We start from the raw sequence: 23279 nt of genomic DNA on the forward strand, positions 1-23279 counted from the left end.
ATCCAGGTTGAAGTAGGGGCCGGGCATGTTCCTGAGAAAGGATCAGAGGATCCGAACAACGGTCGGGTTCGAGAATGTCGAATGGCATCACACTGTGGACCGAGGGTGATCGAGACCGAATCGGAATGACTTCGACTGGAGCTGGAGTATGAGGAGTGAGTTGAGGCATGTCCGAAATGATGTTGGAAGGCGCCGAGAGCTCTGGAGGAATTAGAGGTTGAGTCGAGATCGAATGGGTGGGAACTGAAGCCATAGCTGTTGAGGTGGTAGCCATCGGAGAAGTTGTCGGAGCTGACCTTTTCGGGTCGCGAGGTTTCTTCGGAACCGTGGCCGATGAGTCGGAGTGTTGAGACTTCTTTGAAGAATTATAGCCGGAGTCGGGAGTGCTTGGATGCTCTCTTGGCGGACTTATGCTTCTTAAGGGGTTGAACAGCAGCCGACACAGCTGAATCTCCTGCTCGATGTGGGAGAGGCGGCGAATCAGAACTGGGCATGGCCCGGAGAGACTTCTCGAGCAAAAAACTTTGGAGTCTTGTTGCTCGATTTTTGCGTGCCTGTTTTCTGAAGTTGGCACAGTGGGGGCAGGTATCCACCTGATGAGCCTCATCCAAGCAAAAAAGGCAATAAGAGTGTCCGTCAGAAGTAGGGATTTTCGACCCACACCTCCGACACTTTTAAAAAATGGTTTTCCCTTCCATACGCTCTGGACAAGGGAGGGGAAGGAAGGGGGGTGGGAAAAAAAGGAAAAGGAAAGCGCAGAAACACGGGGTTTTTTTTTTAAGGACAAAAAAAGCAGAAATGGAGACAAGAGAAAAAGGAAGAATACGATACCACAAGCAGAAAAAAGGACAAGCTGAGGAGAAGGGAACACAGCGAGATAGGTGTTGTTTGGGTGGCAGTAAGGAAGAAACTGAGTGGGAGGGGCTCCTCCGGCATGTGCAGTCAATGCCTGCTCCCCAGGGCGAGCGGAAGAGCGCGCCAAAAAATGCTCTAGGCAAGCTATTGGAGACTCCGAGGTATGGATTCGTTGCCAGTGGCAAAACCCATGTGTGGGACTGCACAGAGACGACGATGAAGATCTGCAGGATGTGTCAATGATGGTTCTCAGTTCCTCAATCCATTGAGACGGATGAAGGGGACTCTTTGACTGGTTGACAATGAAACTGTGTTTCTGTACACAGGAATGTGGACTAGGTGTCCCGAATGTGTTTGAAGAGGCTGCTGGACCTGATGAGAAGGGCATCCAAGTATGGATGGACGCAAATCCCCTGGTGCCTGTGGTAGACTACAGGGTTTACCAGGATCTTGGTACATGCCCTGGGGGCCTTGGAAAGCCCAAAGGAAGTGTCCGGCATTGGAAACACTGGAAACATTGGCCATTCACTGCAACCCTGAGAGATATTCTGTGAGCAGCATTAATGAGGATGTCTAGATAGGCATCAGTCAGAACTACTGAGGTAAAAAAAAGTACCCAGGGTTTAAAGGGCCTCCATTATGAACCTTAGAAATTCCCTGAGAAAGCCCTGATGCTTGACAAACTTGTTGAGAAACTTGAGATCTAAGCTGGCCCTCCAATCACCATTCCTCTTGGAAACTGTGAATGAGATGGAATAAATTCCCTCAATCCTGCTCTGGAAGGGGAATGGGCTGTATAACCCAAATGTTGACAAAATGTTGTATGACCTGTTCAGTGATTATTTTTTGTGTGTGGACCTTAGGCACCAGAGACTGAATGAGTTGCTCTGATGGGAGTTTGTAAATTTTATGGTGTAGTCATAAGCAATGACATCTAGGGTCCATGAGTATTCTTGAGAATACCTCCAGACTGGAAAGAAGACTGAAAACCTGCCTCTTATCTGAAGGGACATGCAGTCATGCCTGCTTGGAAATGGATTCACGTTGCCTGACACAGACTTGAAACCTGGACAAGGAGTGCTGGGTACAAAAGGAGTGATTTCACCGTCTATCAAAATGACATATGTATTGGGGCATGGTCTGTTTCTTGTCATGTGCCTTCACCAGAAAGTCATGTGCAGTCACCAAGGAGATGATCACCCTGGAATGGATAGGCAGATACAATGGATTTGGGAAGCATACCTGAGAGCCAAGCATTCAACCTCCTAGCCACAGTGGTGAAAGTCATGGCCTTAGAAATGAACATTAGGATGTCTAAGGTGGCATCAACAAGAAAGAAGGCAATCTTCGGCTCTGTGCTAGTGCCTTCAGGGGGGTGGTGGTTGTTCTCTGACAAGACTGGATGACCTTGCGGACCCAGACAATTGTGCTCCAGATACGATGGAGGCTGTAGTGGAAGCTCTGACCATCCTCAGAAAGCAGGCCAGTAGATTGAAATGCTACCTTGGGCCATCAACTGGGGAGACTTGTAATAACTCATCAGCATAACTAGAGCATAAATCATTTTAACAAATGTAGAAACTGCCCATTTGAGAAAGGTCTGTCCCATTCCACTGTGAGGTGATGTTCAAATATTCAGGTAAAGGGAAACACCTTTTCAGTCACATTATGAAAGGAGAAAACTCATTAGTATCTGTGGCTAAAACATTTCTACGAGAAGCCTTAAGCTCCTATGCACCTGGAAGGTAAGCATGAAAATCAAGGGCTGTTATAGTCTTTGTTAAGAATGGCACCTGAGTTTCTTCCTCCTCCTCCTCTTTGATAGAGATTCCCCCTCCTCCCAATTGTCAGGCCCAGAGAACCAAGGTTCTGCTCCAGGGCTTTTGCATCCCTTTGTATGGGTAATAGCATACCTGGGTGCCTTAGTGGCCCAGGGCAGGAGGGGCTGAGAAGTATGACTGGAGCCCTGTGAAATAAGTGCCACCTTAGGGCAGAAAGAAGCCATCCCCTCTTCATGTCTCTGTGGAAGATTCACATCACCCCAGAAGGAATAAAGAAACTCCCAGAATTGGGTACTTTACCACTAAGGAGGGCGGCTCAGTGATGAGCCTGCTCCATCTGGTGTGCTGAACAGGCACCTCTGTCACTTTCAGCCATTGCCAGAGCCAGTCGTTGTGAAGCGAATGGAGTGGATGCGGACTCCGAGCCTCCAAAATGGTCACCACCAGCTATCGACAGCCCTGAAAGACTGGCATGCTCTACCAGCAAACAGTGCTTCTTAGCCTGTCATTCAGCCACCACTGTCACTGACTGCTGGACTTCGATGAGACGGATGGCATGAACAAGCTGTGAAGGCATGCTGACCCCGCCTGAAAAGTATGCGGTGCTTCTTGCCTTGTCAAATGGCTGTCGCAGACTGCTGGGCTGTGTTGAGACAGACAGCACAAACAAGCCATGAAGGCATGTGGGCCCCACCTGAAAAGTACATGGTGATCGCAGCTGTCTCTGACTCCTCATCAGTCAGAAAAGCAGTGAGGGTTCTGCCTCCACCATTTGATGAAAGAAAAAATATTAGGCAGGAGCACTTCAAAACTGTGAAAAAATGTTGATCCTCCATCAGTCTCCGGAGAGAAAGAGAAAGGGAGGGAGGCAGAGGAGAAAAGTAGTAAGATACAGAAAAGAAACACAGAACATGCATTTTGCAATTAGATTTTTGCTATTCTTACACAGTAAAAATCCAGTTGTAAAATGCACTATTTAGTGTGAACACACTCAGATTCAGAGTATAGGGTGGGATATAAATCCAATATCATCATCTTATTCTGAAGGCGCCAACAGGAAGTGGGGAAAAGTATTTCCTGCCTCCCTAAAGGATGGATGAGAATTACCCACAGAGATGGCCTCTACCTCAGAGGGAGAAAATTTTAAAGGTATGTTGGAAGTAAGGATTTATTATGACAATTATAATTCAAGAAGCATTTTAAGGTAGTGGATGCTGAGCTGATATAATTTAGTACACTTTCTAGCGATGTCAGCAGTATGTGGCATATACAAATGAGTTGTGCTAATGAGCTCTGGCACCTCTTTTTCTACAAAATAACCCCTGCTTGCAAGATTAAGCTTTACCCCTTTGCAAGTAATGCAAGGTCAGATGCAAAGGATCACATACTCTGACAGACTTTGTGGCTGTGCTTCTGGATGAAAAGAAACTCACTGGAATGTGGTACATTTTGCAGTATTAAGGATTTGTGGATTACTCCTCCTTTTTCTGCAATAATGAGGAAATGTCAACACCAGAGATAGTTAAGAAACTCTTGGCAGGCATAGATTTAGGAGTTATATTGGCTATACCATTTTTTTGTTCATGTAATTAAATTCAAAGGACCTCAAACATAGTTATTTAAATTATTTATTTTTGCTGTATCTAGTGTGACATTGTTTAAGGCCTGTAGGCTACATGAAAAGGTAAAGGTAGTCCCCTGTGCAAGCACCAGACGTTTCCGACTCTGGGGTGACATTGCATCATGACATTTTCATGGCAGACTTTTTACAGGGTGGTTTGCCATTGCCCTCTCCAGTTATTTACACTTTCCCCCCAGCAAGCTAGGTACTCATTTTACCAACATCGGAAGGATGGAAGGCTGAATCAACCTTGAGCCGGCTACCTGAACCTAGCTTCTGCTGGGATCGAACTCAGATTGTGAGCAGAGAGCTCGGACTGCAGTACTGCAGCTTTACCACTCTGCGCCACAGGCTACATAAACAGTATAATTAAAATAAAGAATACCTAGTTATAAGAGGGGACAAAGGATTCCTGTAGTACTGCAAAATGAACAGTTTAACTTAAAATAGTAACCTGACACAGGGGCAAGTAAGAAGCCATGTGCCACAGAAAAAGCTTAAGTACAATGGTACAATTCTTATCTTTTCCTGTACTTTGTTTTTGCTTTTACTGAATATTAGTGCTTCCTCTGATTTTGGAGACTTTGTAGAAAAAATTAGCAAGGCTGATCAGAAGTTAATGATTCTACCTGGTGTTCTATCTGCTTCTGCCGCCGCCTCTCTCTTTCCTCAATTTGAGCAGGATCCAAAAGGGCAGTCATTGAACGAAGGAAGCTAGGAAAAAAACAGTATTTAAGAGATATGCTATAATTTTAAAGCAGATACATGTAAGCATATAGAGCCTTATGTAGGAATGTAGAGAATATTCAGCAGTTCTATATATTAGTTTTTATTTCACAATAATTTCACTTGTGCTCTTAATAGCTATGGAATGTTAGCGCAGTAAAATAAAATTATTCTACTGTTCTAAAATGCTGGAAAGGCAGCTATAAAAACAAATGGGAACTCTCACCTGCCTTTCTGACTTGACTCTGAAGTATGACTCCCAACCTGTTTTCCTGAACTTTCCACTTCTGTAGGTGTAAAAATAACTGAGTCTTGAGGCTCAGGAGAAAAATGTAAAGTTTCAGTTGGCTTTTTATAGGTTGTATTTAAAGGGTATTGTGAGGAAGAGTGAGCATGATTCTTAAAAGAATCAAAATGCATTGTCCATGCATTGTCCTCTTCAGCCTAAGAAAAAGATGACACAACAAAATATTAAGAGCATTTATATTTAAAGATGATTTAGAAATATTTTTTATATTATTGATATCTTAAACTTTAAGATTTACATATTACAGCTGTAACGTACTGATAGAAAGTACACAGAAGGGATTAACAGACCTATAAATGGTTTCTAGAAGGGTAACATGGAGCCTGAACCTAAACACATTTGTTCAGTAACTTGGATCCTACCAAGGACAAGCAATTACTGCTTGCATTCACAGATCTTACCCACCTCCCCTTTTCCCCAGCAGCCACTGTGGGTTCCCCAAAACTGATGTTAGAAGTTGGGGACCCTTGTAAACACAGCTTCACATGGCACAGGAGAACATCATGAGGAAGATGAAGCCAGTTCCTTCCAACAAATTCACTCCCCTCACTGCTGTCCCACACTCTGCATAACATTTTGTCCACGAGGAACATGCAGTACAATGCCATATGCTTGACTGCCTAATACATTAACTCTTCCTCTTCTGGCTGAGTCTAGAGTGGCAGGAATGGAAAACAATTTATAGATATTTTCTTATTTCAAGACATACTTCACAAACCAAAACTACCTTTGATAAATCACATTTTTCTTCTTTTTTCCGTAGTTTTGCAGCTTCTTTTTGTTTATCAAGTTCTTCAAGCCACTTTTGTTGTTGTTCATGTTTTATAGCACTGAAAGGATGCTCTACTGGAGTTGCTTCCTAAAAGAAGAAAAATTGTACTTGCACCGCTGTCTGGTTATTTTTGACCTATTTCAACTTTTTAAATGTAACATTTGATCTGTCACTCAGAAGTACAATGAACACACTCCTATATGTTTAAATCATGTGCTTTTACCATTGTTTTATTTGTATCATAAGGTGCCTTGAGCTCCACAACATAGAAAGGTGGATAATCAATGTTTTGATAAATATAATATAATAAAATATAATATAATATAATATAACAGACTGGCTCATGATACTTGAGTCCCATATTGACATAGTTTCTATATAAACTTGTAGCAGCTGCATGGGTCTTGTCATTGACACAATTTGTGGTGCTTAACATTATGGAGATACCACCAGTGAAAAAGACTAAAGTCCTTTTCATATGACAGTCCAGAAAGGATGAACTAGAGTGAGGGAGAGAAGTAGGATGCTGAGAAGCTCTGCCTTGATGCACTAAATTGTATGCTGTATACTTGTTGGCCAATTGTCTTATGATTGTAGACTGCTTTTGAAGTGTTCCCAGTCTGATGGAAATGTGTCTAGACATGTAGGACCTATAAAGTCTTCCAAGTGAACTCACATAGATTTGTGGAAGAGTTTGTAGAAACATACTCCTTCCCTCTCCCCTGGAGTTTATTCACCTTAGAATGTTGCATGAATGAATTAGATCACTGTGTATACTAATCACTGTAATGAGCATCACATATGCATGCGACTCTTGAGAACTTATTGAAATTCAAACAAGTTTTGCAAACTGCAAATTCCCAATTTACTATAATCCAAATTTAAGACAACAACTTTATTCTGGGAATGCAGTCAAATCTCATACATAAAATATAGTATGGACAACAGAAAACTTGTCAAGCACCACACCACCAGATTTTTAATATGACACAGTTGTTTTTCATACGCAGCTCCTTACTGTTTTATGTGGCTATAATAAATAACAGCATTCTTTAATTTTATTACTAGGAGAACATTGTCTTAATACCCACATCAAGTTCCAGTTACTAGCCACTGACATATATCCATCTAAATCTCAGCAGTTCACCTATCCAGTTCAACATTCCATATGCTTTTTTAAATCTTAAAGCAAACACTGTACACCTTTGAAAATGCTGCCTTTAATGTGTGTACAAATTTGAAACTGGGATTAAACTAGAATTCAACTCTAAAATGTACTAATAAGACATTTTTTTCTAATAAATTATGGCATAGACTGGAGATAACCTTTAAATATTCCCACAACTAACAGAATCAGAAGTGGAAGCAGCCAACGTATCTAATCACACATGTACCCTAAAAACTGTCCAGAATCTCTTAGAATATCTCTTAGGCAGCCCATTCCGGAAATAGAGAATTGCACAGTCTAAAGTTTCAGGTTTAAAGACAAAATGTTGCATGCAAGTAATTTCTTACCCCCAACACAAATGATGATCGAATGGCAGCTGGCAAGTCTGGAGAACTGAAACTAGAGAATTGTCCAGTTTGGCCACTTGAAATACTGGGTGAAGGTTCACTAGTCTCAGTGGCTGAACTTCCACAAATGTGGCTATCTTCTCTTGCAGCACTTACATCCTCTGAAAATGGCATCTACAAAGGAAGTATTTCAATTAAAACTATTTTTTATGGTGTATCTGAATGCAGCGTTGTATATCATGCAATTCTTGTTCAGTACAGAACACTAACCACTCTATTTTCAGGTGGAAAGCTGTCTTGGTCTGAAGCAACAGAACAATGTTTGAGTCCACTGGCACCTTTATGACCAACAAAGTTTAATTATTTGGTATACATGCACAGTTCTTCAGATACACTGAAACGAGACTTCCTCAATCGTTACATATAAGCGGGGGGAAAGTTGCCAGGAAGGTCAAATTAGAATCAAGATGCGTATGTAACTGAGTGATAAGTATAGCTAAGATTGGATTAAAGCAGTTGGTGAGACCTGTGAATAGCAGCAAATTAGCATACAGATAATAACATGCACATGAAAGCTTATACACAGAATTAAATTTGTTAGTCTTAAAGGTCCTACTAGACTAAAACTTCACTCTGTATTATATATATTATATGCATTGTGCAGGAGGGTTGGACTAGATGATCCTGGAGGTCTCCTTCCATCTCTATGATTCTATGTCACCGTTTATTTAATATGGGCCTAAATAGTAGCTGCTTGAACAGGCAGTAGAATTTCCAAACTATTTGCCCACTCATTTGAACTGTATTTCTGTGTCTAATTTGGAAGAAAAACTTCAGTTACTCTGAAAGATAAACAGAATTGAAAATGCAAACATCTATTTGCCAAACAAATGTTAAAATCAGGATTTAAGTACCATAAATAAGCCAGTGTGATAGGGTGTCAAACTACAATCAAATTGCCATTCTGCCATGGAAGCTTGTTGGGTGACCTTGGGCCAGTCACACACACTCAGCCTAACCTACCTCCCAGGGTTGTTGGAGGATAAAATAGAGAAGTAAACAATCTTACCTGCGTTGAGTCCCGATTGAGAAGAAAGGTAGTGTTTAAGTGAAGTAAATAAAAATACTAAGTAAGGTGGTTCTCTTACCTGAACCTGATTAGCCATCTGTCCTTTTTCTGAGCAGTTTTTAACTGCATTTGCTTTCTGCCACGGGTAACATTTTGACTCTGATGCTAAATTTTCTTTAAGTTTTTTCTTCAAAGCTATCTGCTCATCTTTAAGAACAGAAACAGATTAAAGCTAGAATAAGTACAAACAACAAAGCTCCAAAAAGCAGTAATTTAAAATTTTTGAATGACCGAGATTAGAGAAAAGTCATCTTTTTTAAAACTGAAGTTTAATGGAAGTTCTTGGACTTAGCACAATGAAAATGATTGCCCAGAATATAAAAAAGGTAAAAGGAACGTATCTCCAAAAACCGGACGAATATTATAAACCTATCCATGTATTTATTCCTTACACATATATTCTACCTTTCCTCCTAAGGAGCTCAGAATTGAATATATTAAAGTTAACTAGAAAGGGTAATGATTTATGTCAATGTTTCATTTCACATGACTTAAACGTGAGTGCCTTGAATAATGAAAATTTTTAAAACCCGACATTCTAGAGTGGATCCAATCTCATGTTTCCGCAGCCACAAGGTCTTCTGCATGCAGAGCATGATTTTTGCAGCCCCTCCTCCCCCCTGCAGCACCCCAAAACCATTCCAGCTGTCAAGGGAAGTATGCTATGAAAATTATGTTGTATAGGTGGAAGGATCTGTGTGCTTAAAAATACAAGGCTGGATTGGCACTAATCAATGTATCATTCTCAATGTGGTCCATCTGTGGATACTTAAATTCAGAGACTGGTGTCATCAAGGAAAAAACCTCCCAAAATAACAGAAGCAGCACCTGTAGCTTTAGGAAACAAATGTTTTCAGTGGCCATTGCTGGGCAGCCACAACAGTACCGCCAGCCTTCAAATCTTGGTTTCTGTCAAAAGAGGCTGGGGCAGGAGGCAGGGCCCCTTTCTAAGGCTTTTTTGGCCTTGAAGGAAGACTTACTGGGGTCAGGCTTAGCAGCAACCACCAGGCAACTCACTACCACATAACTTCCATGACACTCTCAGACCCAGACAGTCGCATATTCTCATCCTAAATTACTTCATAGGGTAATTGTGAGAATAAAATGAAGGAGATGAGAATGATGTTAGCTGCTTTGGGCTACTATTGTGGAGAAAGGCGGGGTTTAAATGGTTAAATAGCATATAGCGAAGATGTTAACAGATAAAATGTAGGTTGGTGAGTGGGTAAGAAGGAGAGAGGAAAGCACAGGAAAATTGAAGACTGCCAGGAGGAGGGAAAGAGGAAATAGTTTGGGGAAAAGAATGAACAGGGAAATAAGGTGTCCCTCCCAAATCCTTGTAGGTTCCCCACTGCGTAACTGTGCCTGGTCCAGTGGCTGGCACTGCACAACCATATCTTTCCTGGGTAGAAGCTCCTGGGCAGAGGGAGAAAGCTTAAGATGGACAAATAAAGGTAGGTTGACTGGTGGTAGGAAGGAGAGAAAGAAGTAGTAAAAGAGAGTCTATGAAGCTGCCATGGAAGGGAAAGAGGAAACAGTGGGGAAGGGGAAATGAGACACACCACACCTTGCAGGGCCCCTACTTATATGCGCTAAATCTCAAAGAACTTGAGTTTCCTATAGCAATTTAGGCTGTGATTTTAAGTACACATATGTGGAATTTTAGCTTCCTAGAATAATATGTTAAAATATGTTTCATCAGTTCTTCTTTAGAACTGGACTTTTCTGAAGAGGACTGTTATTACTGAGAACTGATGTTGAGAAACGGGATTCTAACGATCAATTTAAATTTTAAACATACTGAATCAGTGCAAGGAGCACAGATCCTTACTGGGTGCACTTTCCTCTCACCACAGCAGCACTTTCTAATGCTGGGAAAGTTTATTTGGGTTGCAAGGTCTATATTCCAATGGGGGGGTTGAAATCATGCCTTATCCCATAAGTAGAGCTCTGCCGACATGTGAGGGAAGAGGAGCAAGTTTGCCTCCTCCTCAGTGTAGCCTTCTGCTGAGTAAGAGAATGAACTCTCTCAGGATCAGAAGGAACATTAAGGTGAGGGGAATGTGGCACATATCTGCGTCTGTGAATATCCTCCAATGCACTGCTGGATCTAACACAGGGACTGTGTTTCAATCCTCTATTCATGTGACTACAAAAGCTGACAGATATTGCAGGTGTTTTAAGTATCAGCTACATCAGATTAACATATATAATTAAGAGGGTGACAAACGATTTGACATTTAAATATCAAACTGATGCCTAGTTTACATATTAACTATTTAAGTGTATATTAATAAAAATGGAACTATACTAGAAGCTTGGATTAACAATAGATTAATCATATATTAGTTCTATATGCAGTTAACCACACTGACAAAACATTTACATAAAATGAGAAGGCATTTTAATTACACGGTACCTAGTTCCTTCTTCCATTGGGATTTCTTAGCATCCAACAGGTGTTTATCTCGTTCCCTTTCACCCAGAGTACTAAACATGTCAGCTGGTTTCCATGAGTTCCTGTTGAAGAAAATTTGTAGAAAATGTTTGAAGGGAATTATCTATTAGTAAACGGAGCATGTTAATTGGGGCTAGGAGTAGATTTAAAGTAGGTTTATACTGCTGTATTCCTGTAGTTCTGCCTTGGTGACTCAGGAAAGAGATACAAGATTTTCCCACACTTTGTATAGGCAAGAATATGTGTTTTTCCTCATCTGTTTCTGCTTGTGAACGAAAGGCCATCCCTATTGACTAGCTGCTGGAGAGAACAAAGCTTTTGATTGAAAAAAATTGTCAAATCAAGGTTGTGTATGTGTTTACTTGCATAATATCTACCATGACTCTCTGACCAGTGTCTGAGACAGAAAACAATCCATGCCTACTGCACAATGCCTGAGAACATCTACTTCCTGCATTTTTATGTAACTATCCTTGTATAATTATTTAATACTGCATTCTGTGTAGTATATAAGGGACCGTCATCCATTCATCTTGAAATTTCAAAAGCATTCATATTATAGAAATTCAAACTGATCTGAATTCTTAATTGAAAAGATTTACATACGTGATAATGATCTGTTCGGCATGCTTCAATGCTACTTTGTTTCTTAAACTATTTTCATTTCGGACAAATACAGTTTCACCAGTTTTCTGAAGTAATCCCATTATGTTTTCTTCTTCTGAAACTTGATCAGCAGGAGGATTCGTACCTAGATTGTTCTGAACTAGAAAATAAAAAGTGCTCTTTAAATGTAATGGTTCAGTAGATTCTGCATTCATAATCCTTTAAAGGGAAAGCAAAACTGGGTCATACCAAGGGCCATAAAATTACTATTTTTGCTAAAGACAGATACCTGAAGACAACCCCTGTGATTTCTGATTAGCTGAGAAGGATATGAAGCCTATTTGAGGAAACTGACAGTATAAAAGAAGTTAGCAAAATACAGTTATATTGAGAAACTGATCTCTTATGTAACAAGAAATATCAAAGTGGAGTTAAACTTTATGAGTATTTGAAAGCTTTACAGATGATTACTTGTATAATTTGTATTGTGTACTTTGTCATTTGATCTTCACATACAAAGTCACCCCATGATGAAAACCATGTTTAGTTTTTTACTTATTTATAAAAATTATATCCTGCCTTTCCACTTTTTCAAAAAAGCACTTCATAAGATTTAAGTACATTGCTCAGAGCCCAGTCTAGGCTGGGATGGGCCAATTTTTGCAAAAAAGCATTTTATAAGATATAAGTAAGTAACCCACAGGATGGGGCAATTCAGTAAATTGAAATGATGATTCCTGCTGCTAATAATAATAATAATAATAGATTTGGAAGGGAAGGAGGCATGGTATCTAATCTTGTCAGATATTGGAAGCTAAGCAGAGTTGATCACAATAGTAAAGCAAACATTTAATTAAGAGTTAGGCTTGCTTAAATACTAGAAAAATACTGTAAATTGTGGTGAAAATGAACTATCTTACTTGTTTCTTCTCCCTTTACATCCTGACACTGTGAGATTCCTTTGGTTCCTCCTTTTACAGCCATTAAGATCTGTTCAAGCTGCTGTTGTGTTAGACATACCAAACTCTCCCTTAGATCTTCAACAGAAATGGAAGGTTTTGGGGACTTCTTATTGGAGACCAAAGGCTTTTTAACAGACACTCTGGTGGTGCAGATATGAGGCTTTGCAGTCGTACTGTTGTTGTGGATGATAAAAGCATGGTCCTTCTGGCTGGACTCCTTAGTTGGCGTCAGAATTTCATGGTTTTTCCTACTTATTGTTGCTAAAAGACTTGATCCACTTCTGTGTTTCATTAAACATTCATTCTTTTCACAGATAGTCTGCACTGATTTCAAAACATTCCCATTCTGTTTTGTTCCCAGTGTATGTTTTAAGATTTTATTTTTATTGGACACCTGTTAAAACAATAACAAATGTACCAATTATAATAGTCTCTCCCAAACTGAAACTTCTTTTCAAAGCAATGCTACTGAAACTACCACAAAAATGATTGCCATGGGTAGGGCTAATCAGAAAATGTTGGAAGGGTTCAAGGCAAACCTCCTTATACAACCAAGGAAGGTACTTTCGAATGGACTGGCTCAGTGAGTATCTACCCTGCTTCACAGCAAACTTCTTTTGAAATTGAAGGAGCTTTCAGGCACAGAATGCAAACTGGTATTGCAGTCTGCTGTTCAAAGGGAAAAAGAAACTCTCAGCTCCTACTGGATCTCACAATTTTTGTATTTATTGGAAACAGCTCAAGTCTAATAAAGTTCTGTTTGGAAACTTTAAACTGAGTTGAATTGGAATCAAGATACTAGATCAATACTCCCTCTAAGCTGTGGAGTCTTGTGAGCAAAAATTCTACTTGGTGAGCCACTGCATCAATTAGTTTGCTCTGGGGCCATTTTTCCTGAGCTAAGACAAAAATGTGTGAGCCAGAGGCTAAAAAACTAACACTAACTCAGCTTAGAGGGAACACTGCTCTAGATACACCACTTTACTAAAACGAATCCTTTAATAAAACTTAATGTTTGAAACATAAAGTAAAATTCAATCTAAATCCAAAAAATTTGCCATGAGCTCCATATTGCTGAAGAGCCCTGTGGCGCACAGTGGTAAAGCTGCAGTACTGCAGTCCTAAGCTCTGCTCATGACCTGAGTTCGATCCCCAGCGGAAGCTGGGTTTTCAGGTAGCTGGCTTGAGGTTGACACAGCCTTCCATCCTTCTGAGATCGGTAAAATGAGTACCCAGCTTGCTGGGGGGAAAGTGTAGATGACTGGGGAAGGCAATGGCAAACCACCCTGTAAAAAGTCTGCTGTGAAAACATTGTGAAAGCAGTGTCACCCCAGAGTCGGAAACGATTGGTGCTTGCACAGGGGACTATTTTTTCCCCATATTGCTGGCAACATTTTCTTGAATTACATCATCTTCATATAATTCCCCATATGAGCCCCATAGTCTGCTTGCAGAGTGGGTGATATATAAATCTAGTATAAATAAATAAATTTAAGATCAGCAATCCAACATCATCTGGTGGTCCCTGGCCCCAGAGATGTCTGATCAGCCTTGACTAGGGCCAGGGCCTTTTTGGCCGTGGCCCCTGCCTGGTGGAATTAGCTGCTGCTGGAGATCCAGGACTTGCTTCAGTTCTGAAGGGCCTGTAAGACAGAGCTCTTCTGCAGGCCTTTAGTTGAGGTGGCAGACATCACCTGCTGTTGGCCTCCCCACCCTTTCATTCTAGTGATCAGGATCTGTTTCTGAGGCAGAGTTTTTAAGCCAGTTGAAATCTGGTTTTAATGCTTTCCTTGTTTTTAGTTATTCTGTATTGTAACTGTAATCTGTTTAAACTATTTGTTTAACTGTTTTAACTTATTGTTTAGTTTTTGATGTGACCCACCCTGAGTCTGCTCTATGGGGAGCGTGCAATATAAGCCAAATAAAATAAATCTAGCGAAAAGCAAAACTAGAGGAAATTTAGGTGCAAATCTTCTATGACTGATGTATTATATTTAAATCGCAGCTCATACATTATGGGTTCAATTATGCTGACACTTCTAAAAACTTACCTTTACACTTGATTTGGATTTACCCACTGTGAAAGGAAGAAACACGCAAAAATGAAAACTAGGAACATTACAACTTCAAGCAGTAGAATTGTTATCAACTGTAATGATATCACCAGTAGCACTAGGATGTTCAAATCTTCACATTCAGTCTTGCAAAATGATATCTTGTAGAGAAGAATAGAAGATAAGCATGTTTTAAATTAAATGTAATGTATCCTTCTGACTGACTACAGTGTCCAGTTCTGGCAGCCTGCTTCTCAAAGCACTCGAGTTAACAACCTTTTAAGAGGGGCACCTGTAAGATGCAGACCTTTTGAGAATTAAATACCTATTTACATTCAGCCATGCGACCTGATTCATGAGAACAGCAACCTTAGTTTTAATATATGGTAAAAACTTTGTTAACATGCATCCTTGGGGATTGAGGATTGCTTGTATTCCTGTCAACAAATCTTTTCTTCTATGGCAAGAGGAGAACGTCATCAGTTTATTTTTTTTAGGGCGTGGTGGTCAAGCCCAGGACTAGGCTGAGGGCCGCAGCCTGCTTTACTGCCACCTGCTTGGCTCTGCTGCTCTCACCACTACCAGGCTGAGAGGTGTCTGTTCAAGTAACTCGCCTGCTTGAATCTGTTTGAGAGCAGACACTGCTCATCTGCTGATTTCCTTTTCATGCTAAATATTTTTCAAGTAACTGCACTTAGGACTCCAGTCATTGGCATTGTTCTACAATATGTATGCAATTAAATAATTCATCCAAAGTTTAATTACTGCTATGTATTAATTTAGGACAAGACAACAGATGTAGAAGAAGAAGAAGAAAAATTGCAGATTTATACCCCGCCCTTCTCTCTGAATCAGAGACTCAGAGCGGCTTACAATCTTCTATATCTTCTCCCCCCACAACAGACACCCTGTGAGGTGGGTGGGGCTGAGAGGGCTCTCACAGCAGCTGCCCTTTCAAGGACAACCTTTGCCAGAGCTATGGCTGACCCAAAGCCATACCAGCAGGTGCAAGTGGAGGAGTGGGGAATCAAACCTGGTTCTCCCAGATAAGAGTCCGCGCACTTAACCACTACACCAAACTGGCTCTCTGTACAGTGCAGTCCAAAATTTTTATTTGGAACTAAATCTCGGTTCAACTCGACTTTTCTTGGAAAGTGTATATACATTTACAACTATGGGGTTAGATCCAGTGGAAGGACTTTGCAAAGATCTACCCAATTTTCTACTCCCTCCCTGGGTAGCCATTTCTGACCTTGGAAAAATTTATTCTCAGGACCTGTGTGGACTTACAGCCATGCAAGTCAAGAGGATGCAGTGGGAAGGGAACAATGCTGCTCCCTTCTTCATGAGCAGAAGTAACTGCTTTGGAAGAGAGGAAAACCCAGCAAGATCAGCAACCATGAGCACCTTTAGCTGAGAAATCAAAATCCAACTCACAGAGTACAATCCTACACAGTAAACTCATTGACTTCTATGGACTTGGTCCTAATTCTGCTTAGGACTACATTGTTAGTCTGCTTAAGCACACTAAAACAGCATTTTTCATTTGCCTATTTCTATTATGTGCAATAATGAAAGAAAATAAGATAAAAATGACAGCACCATCAATAAAGAAAAAAGTCAATTTCATTTAATGACAGAGGGCTTGTGAATTTTTGCTGCCCTAAGTGAGAACTGAGCAGGTGAAGGATGTCCCTTCTCAGACTGATGAGGGGACTTAGCTATGCCAGAAGCAACAGAAATGTTCAGATTCATTTGCTGTTTCTGGCACTAATAGTGCTACCTTAGAAGATGTTACACCATTCCAGGTAACTTTCTGATTGTGCAGGGAGCAAGTCATGCTAATGTAGCACCAGAACACTTGAAGCTTCTGCCAGGATGCTCTCTGAACTGCATTACTGGCCCATCGGGCTGCCTAGTCTCCCTCCCCCTGTATATGGTGAAGTCAATTCTAATTCACTGTCATTATTTACTTTCTTCAAATAACATGATACCCTATCAAACTGATAGTGCTCACCTTACATACCCTGGTTAATCCACAAAGTTCTTTAGAACTCAGTTGATATTTGCACTGACATTGCTAGAATGCCCATTATGTGCTTGGATTTTCTAATAATGTATAACAAATAAGCTATGCAAATTAATAACACGCATTTTCATATGATAAACCAGCTGGAAATTATTTCAGGTACAATGCCTTACTTTGAAAGACTACTGAAATTTGACCTTCCATTTCAACAGATCATTCAGCAGCGTGCACACTCTAAGAGGAAGACTGCTACACCAATGAACAGCAGACTAGCCTGGCAGGCTCCAGCATTTTAATTGGCCTGGCTCCTATGCTTTTAACCGCAGCGTGGTATGAAGAAATTTTATAAAATGAAACATTTAAACGCACTGACAAAAGGATGGGAAAGCTTGACCAGCTTTACATTTCTGTAGGACAGCCTGCCTTGAAAGGTGACGAAGGGTATCGCTAGATCACTTGTTCTTACATAGTCATCACAGAACACTGTACAAATAAATCTCTAGAAAATTGGATATCACTACATAACATTGCCCTGACCTGGATGGCCCAGATTAGCCTGATCTTGTCAGATCTTGGAAGCTAAGCAGGGTTGGTCCTGATTAGTATCTGGATGAGAGACCACCAAGGAAGTTCAGGTTTGGTGCATGAAGGCAGGCAATGGAAAACACCTCTGAATTTCTCTTGCCTTGAAAACCCTATGAGATCACCATAAGAGAGCTGCAACTTACGGCAAACAAAATGTGATATGAGCTGCAACATGCATACTTACTCAGAAATTTCACTATATTCAACTGGGCCCAAGCTAAATAAATTTGCTAGGATTGCAGCCTTCAATTCTTTTGTGAAGTCTGCCCCATTAAACAGTACATAATTTCAGTTTCCATCCAATCTTCAAAAATTAATTGCTTTATTAAAAATTATATGAATACTGCTTTGAAATTGCAAAAGGATGGGCATGGATCAGATCATGGACCTATTTTTCCATGGACTGGGGTCCAGTTTGAGGTCCATGAACCCAGCATGTGTCATCCCACCTCCCAGGAGGTTCATAACTCTGTCAGCAGGGCTTGCAAAAGCCATTTAAAGGAAATAAGATCCCTTTAAATTGCTTTTGCAAAGCTGCACAGCACATGAGTGAAGATCAAGTGGTGACTTCAACCACTTGAAAGCGGGTGAGGCTACTGCTCGCCTTCATGTGCACCGCATTGTGCTTTTCACAAAGGCCATTTAAATTTTCAGTAGCTTTTGTAAAGCTGTGCGGTGCATGAGTGAAGGTCAAGTGGCAAATTCACCCACCCGGAAGTTAGTGAAGTTGCCACTCACCTTCACTCGCATGGTGTGTGGCTTTGCACAAAGGCCATTTAAATTTTCAATGGCTTTTGCAAAGTCACACAGCACACGAGTGAAGACCGAGCAGTGACTTTATCCACCCAAAAGCAGTTGAAGTCACCACTCACCTTCACTCGTGCACTGCATGGCTTTGCATAAAGGCCATTTAAATTTTAAATGGCTTTTGCAAAGTCTCACAGCACACTAGGGAAGACCGAGCAGTGACTTTACCCACCCAAAAGTGGGTGAAGTCACCACTCATCTTCACTCGTGCACTGCATGGCTTTGCACAAAGGCTATTTAAATTTCAAATGGCTTCTGCGTGGACCATGACCAAGTCTGTTAAACGTGGACCACATGGACCTTAAACCTCTGTGGTCTATTTTTTTCCTGGATCCTGGCCATTCCTAAGTGCAGAATGCATCTTATAAATATTTAACAATATATTTTAAACGTTCAAAATGTAGCTAGCTAGCACCATACCTATCCCCCCAGGACCTGGTTACAGTGATCCATGCAATGGTCACTTCCAGACTAGACTACTGTAACTCGCTGTACGCTGGCTTATCCTTGAGACTGATCCAGAAACTGCAGCGGGTCACCTGCTGACTTCATCATCTTTACAGGTGGGCATTCAGACAGCGCTCTGCAGTCTGCACTGGCTGCCTATCGAGTACCAGATCCGCTTCAAGGTTCTAGTGCTAACATTTAAAGCCTTACGCAGCCTGGGACCAACATACCTGCAGGGCCATCTCTTTCCATATATGCCTAGGAGGTCATTACATTCAGCTTCCCAACATCTGTTGGCCGTTCCCGGCCCAAGAGATGCCCGCCTCGCCTCAACTAGGGCCAGGGCTTTTTCAGTCCTGGCCCCAACCTGGTGGAATCAGCTCCCTATTGAGATCTGGGCCCTACCTGGCTTATTAGCCTTCCGTAGGGCCTGTAAAATGGAGCTGTTCCACCAGGCTTTTAGCTGAGGCTGCGGGCGTCTATTCTTGATCTGGTTGGCCTCCCCGGCCAGCACTGTCATCTGTGCTAAGAACTGGAATAAAAACTGCTATCCCTATGAGATATCATGATGTGAGATAGCTAGGCTGGGCAATATGTGATGTCATGGTAATCTGAGTGCTGTTGAGTTGTCTGTTTATAAAATGTCTTTATTGTATTTTATTGTTTTATTACATGTTGTATTCCGCCCTGAGACCCACGGAGAATGGGCGGAATACAGTGATCATGATCTAACAGAGCTATATCTACTTATGCCTAATGAAACCAATGACCGTAAACATCTTTCTGCTGGATTGGGGCCAGCATCTTCAACATGTTTGTGTGGAACTAAACTATACTATCTCAAAGACATCAGTCAGAAATGATCTAATATAATCAAATTTGTTGGAAAATATTCAGATAAACAAGGATTCTAATCATTTATGTGATTGTACGCAAAGGAAATCATACCAGAAGGAGCCAATATTAGTCTAGTTTTTCCATCCAGTATTTCAGTTTCAAGCTTTAAACCGTCCCTGTAAAATAATACAAAATGGTATGTTACCATCCATGAAAGAGTCAAACAAAATACAGAACACAATTTTTGAACAGTTATAATGAACTACTACAAATGTAAGACTCTTCACAATAGTAAATATTTCACTTAATACAGGTTACAGTATGCCATCTGGTTTATTACCCTATTCCCTCTTCTCTCCCACTCTGTTGTTTTCCATTACCACCACATAATCCAATTACAGATTATACAGAAGAGCTCAACTGCTTTTGTGGCATCATCCACCATCGCTGGGAATAGAAAGAAACAAGACTGTGTGGGATGCATAGATATTTAGATATCTAACAGGCTCTGTTTTACAAGATAGAAAACCAAAATAATCCCCTAGTGAAGCCCTATCATTAAATGCTAGTTTTAATATTTTTTTAAAAAAATCCTACTGATAAACATTTGGATTCTAAATGTTAGACTACATTCTAAACAGTTTTTGAGAGCAGCTGACACAGTGAGAGTATTACAGAGCCATGTCTAAATATTCAAAGAGACTTTAATGGAATGTTACATCTCCCATGGAAGCTACTATGTGTCTTACTGGGGCAAACATATGGATACCTGTACTTGTATGTTTTTCCAGAAAGGCAAACAGCAGCTGCCTGGTGCCATTTTTAAAATTGGAAAACAGCAGAGAGGTTTATCCTTACCACCACCACCGCTGTCCTGGCACACTCATAATCCAAAACACAGGAATCATGTCTAATAACTGAGTTTTAGAAAATGTCAGAAGTTCTAGAAATGATCCGCCATGTAAGGAAGTCCCTCAGTAGTTACAGCAAAGTCTTCATTCGTTGACATATATCGCATACTGCTTCAGTAGTCAAGCAACTATGAATGTCTGATGCCACATAAAAACTGGGGAGCAGAGTGGAGCTGTAATCCTTTCAGGGAGCAAGGGATTGGCAAATTTCACCCACTAATCCATCTGGGTGACCTTTATATCTAATAATTACCTGGTACCCACAACTGATTACTTCAATTCTAAATATCAAGGGCATGTACCTTCTATCTTATGGGAAAGACTGACACAATAACTAGTATTAGTTCCTGTGGTCCTAAGGGCAGAGGACGGGCAGGAGAGAAGGCACCACAATACAGCAAAGACATGAAAATAGGGTTGGGGTGCAACAGGTCACAGGTTTATTGATTACAGCAACAGCAGCATTGATGCAACATGTGAGCATGGATCCAGGCATCATGTAATCCACCTGCCAGCAGATGGAAACACACCCAAGCCTGCCTGCTGTGGGTAAATCTGGGATAGCAAAAGACGTGGGCCCACACAGGCATAATACCTTTGAGTGGATCTGTGAGAGGAGCCAAGCAACAGCCCCCACGCTGGGCATGCTGCTAACCGGTGCCAGCACCAAAACCCCTTAAGGGGGTCTCCAATCAGGAGACGTGGGCACCCAGGCCCAGCCTCTCCCTCAAATGGGTCTGAACCAATGTCTAAAAGTGCCACAAAAGCTGCCTGTTCCTGCTACTACTAGTACTTATTTCTGGTTGAGATCATTTACCGTACCTTTTTGTTGGAACACTGCAAAGTAGGACACAGCTCATAACTAAGAAAAGATGAAGAGACAGGGGAGACAGCAAGAGTGATAGTGGAGAAAGACTCAGGATGAATCTGACAAAGCACTGGCTAGAGCTCATTTGAAAACCTACTCTGCGATGATGGCAATAGTAAAGCGGCAATACTTTCCCATCACCTTTGCCTCCACAGTGTAGACTAAAATGGAAAGGTACACTGGAAAAAAGCAGCACTTACTAGACTTGATTTCAACCAAATCTACTAAGAGCTGCAGGCTCAAAAAATGTTCTTTGGCAGTCAAAAATACTAACTGTATAGTATATATTTTTTTCTAACACAGATACTAAGTTCCAGCATTTACAAAACTTGCAGTCTGCTTTCTGAGGTTGCACACCAATTTTATTCATTTTCAAATGTATGTTTTAATGGCTATAACCACCAATTATTATGTATCTTTATCGATCTAAATAATACATAGAAAATGTTGCCATAAACCAGTGCTTTAAACAAATCTTATTTTCTTTGTAATTGAAATCCTGATTTGAAGTAACTCACCCTAATCTGTATTCTGTTGAATAAAGGGATTTAAATTCAGGTTATAAATACATATCTTACTATGACATATAAGTAGTAATAGCCAAAATAGCCAAAAAACAGGCAGTCTATCTTGTTCTTTTGCTATGATGAAGCAACTTGATGGGCACATGAAACTTTTTTCCACATGAAAGTAAACATTATCACTAAGCGCTGCTAGCAGGCATGATAACAGAGACTATGTCTAAAGGCGGCAATCTTACATGCCATCGATTTGGTACAGTTGGGTATGCATAAGCGGTTTGATTTTGCTGATCTTAAGTACATTTAACTCGGCTGGACTGTATTCAATGTCTTTGATAGAAATGTACTCTTAAAAAGCAGACGAGCAACCTGTGCAGCTGGCCAGTTCTGCTGAAAGTTGCTCGCAACCCCTCCCCGCCAAGAATGCAAAATGATCTTTATTTTACTTTTAAGAACAACCTAGATCCGAAGCGAAAGCATCAAAGATCATAAAACCGTTGCCCAGGTACACAAATGCTGCTGTGTGCGGAACAGCTAATGTCTGCGGGTCATCCGACTTTTGTCCGCTAACAAAAGGGCTAAGGGATTAAAACTCGGCAGGTTGCACCCAGCAAGATACTGCCGACTGGGAATCTTCAACTGAGATTTCAGGACAGGCGGTGCCGCCTCTTTAAAGAAAATCTCAGGCGATAACAACGGGAGAGACACCGACAAGGCACATGCTGCCACCCAGAGAAAAGGAGGACGAAAGAAGTCAGCCGCTGCCTTACCCTAGATTCATGGCTCTTCCTCTGCTCTGTCCACAGGCACACAAAGCAGCAGCCAGCGCCTCAGAGCTAAGATAGCAGCAAGAGGCGGAACAAGAACACCACTGCACAGCCCTCGAGGAAGCCGAGGCAGGACCGATCTCTGTTTAATGTGTGTGCGTCGGTTGCTGCCACCGCACAATGAGAGGACAGCTGATAGGCCTGCCGGGGCCCCGGTCCTTTCGCCAATGAGCTCTTCTCACACTAAGCGAGTAGCACGGACTGCCTGCGAGGCATTGTGGGAATTAGAGTCCAGGCCGAATCTGAGTCTTCCCGCCTTCTCTCCGCGCTCCGCCCTCGATCCCGCTTTGAAGTCGCGCGCCCTCACAGATAAAAGCCAGAAGGGAGCCGAAAGTAATGGGAGCCGTTGGAAAGGACGCGTAGCGGCTGAACGTTCCAAGTCCCACGGCGGCCGAAGCGGGGATTCTTGGGGTTTTGGCGCGGTTAATAATCATTTTATTGCACCCAAGAGCTCCTTGGGCTCCACCACCCCTAGAGTGTGTCCCGAAATTATTGAAGTACAAGGGTGCAGACTAAAAATCTGAATATGGGCTACAGTAGCATACTTTTAGAAAAGGCATTGCTTGTGCTTGGTAATGGGAAAAGAGGCTAAATTTGTCATTTGAAAAAATATATTACTGGTGGTATTATATTTCTCCAGATTTTTGTGTTATGTTTTCAA

General features: G+C 41.3%; 1 protein-coding gene across 1 annotated transcript in view; it reads right to left on the reverse strand.

The window, feature by feature from the left end:
• Nucleotides 1–22880, reverse strand: part of CCDC66 (coiled-coil domain containing 66) — a 62868-nt gene extending 39988 nt beyond the window's left edge. The window contains exons 1-11 of the mRNA XM_060239746.1: nucleotides 22562–22880; nucleotides 19603–19667; nucleotides 14784–14809; nucleotides 12691–13126; nucleotides 11771–11930; nucleotides 11126–11226; nucleotides 8726–8853; nucleotides 7578–7751; nucleotides 6018–6149; nucleotides 5210–5427; nucleotides 4887–4971 (exon numbers count right to left, since the gene is read on the reverse strand). Of these exons, the coding sequence (XP_060095729.1) occupies nucleotides 4887–4971; nucleotides 5210–5427; nucleotides 6018–6149; nucleotides 7578–7751; nucleotides 8726–8853; nucleotides 11126–11226; nucleotides 11771–11930; nucleotides 12691–13126; nucleotides 14784–14809; nucleotides 19603–19667; nucleotides 22562–22572 (1536 nt within the window). The 5' untranslated portion in view covers nucleotides 22573–22880. The remainder of the gene's footprint in view (nucleotides 1–4886; nucleotides 4972–5209; nucleotides 5428–6017; nucleotides 6150–7577; nucleotides 7752–8725; nucleotides 8854–11125; nucleotides 11227–11770; nucleotides 11931–12690; nucleotides 13127–14783; nucleotides 14810–19602; nucleotides 19668–22561) is intronic.
• Nucleotides 22881–23279: the final 399 nt, after the last annotated feature.

Source organism: Heteronotia binoei, chromosome 5 (assembly GCF_032191835.1).
Source record: "Heteronotia binoei isolate CCM8104 ecotype False Entrance Well chromosome 5, APGP_CSIRO_Hbin_v1, whole genome shotgun sequence".
NCBI classification, from domain to species: Eukaryota; Metazoa; Chordata; class Lepidosauria; order Squamata; family Gekkonidae; genus Heteronotia; species Heteronotia binoei.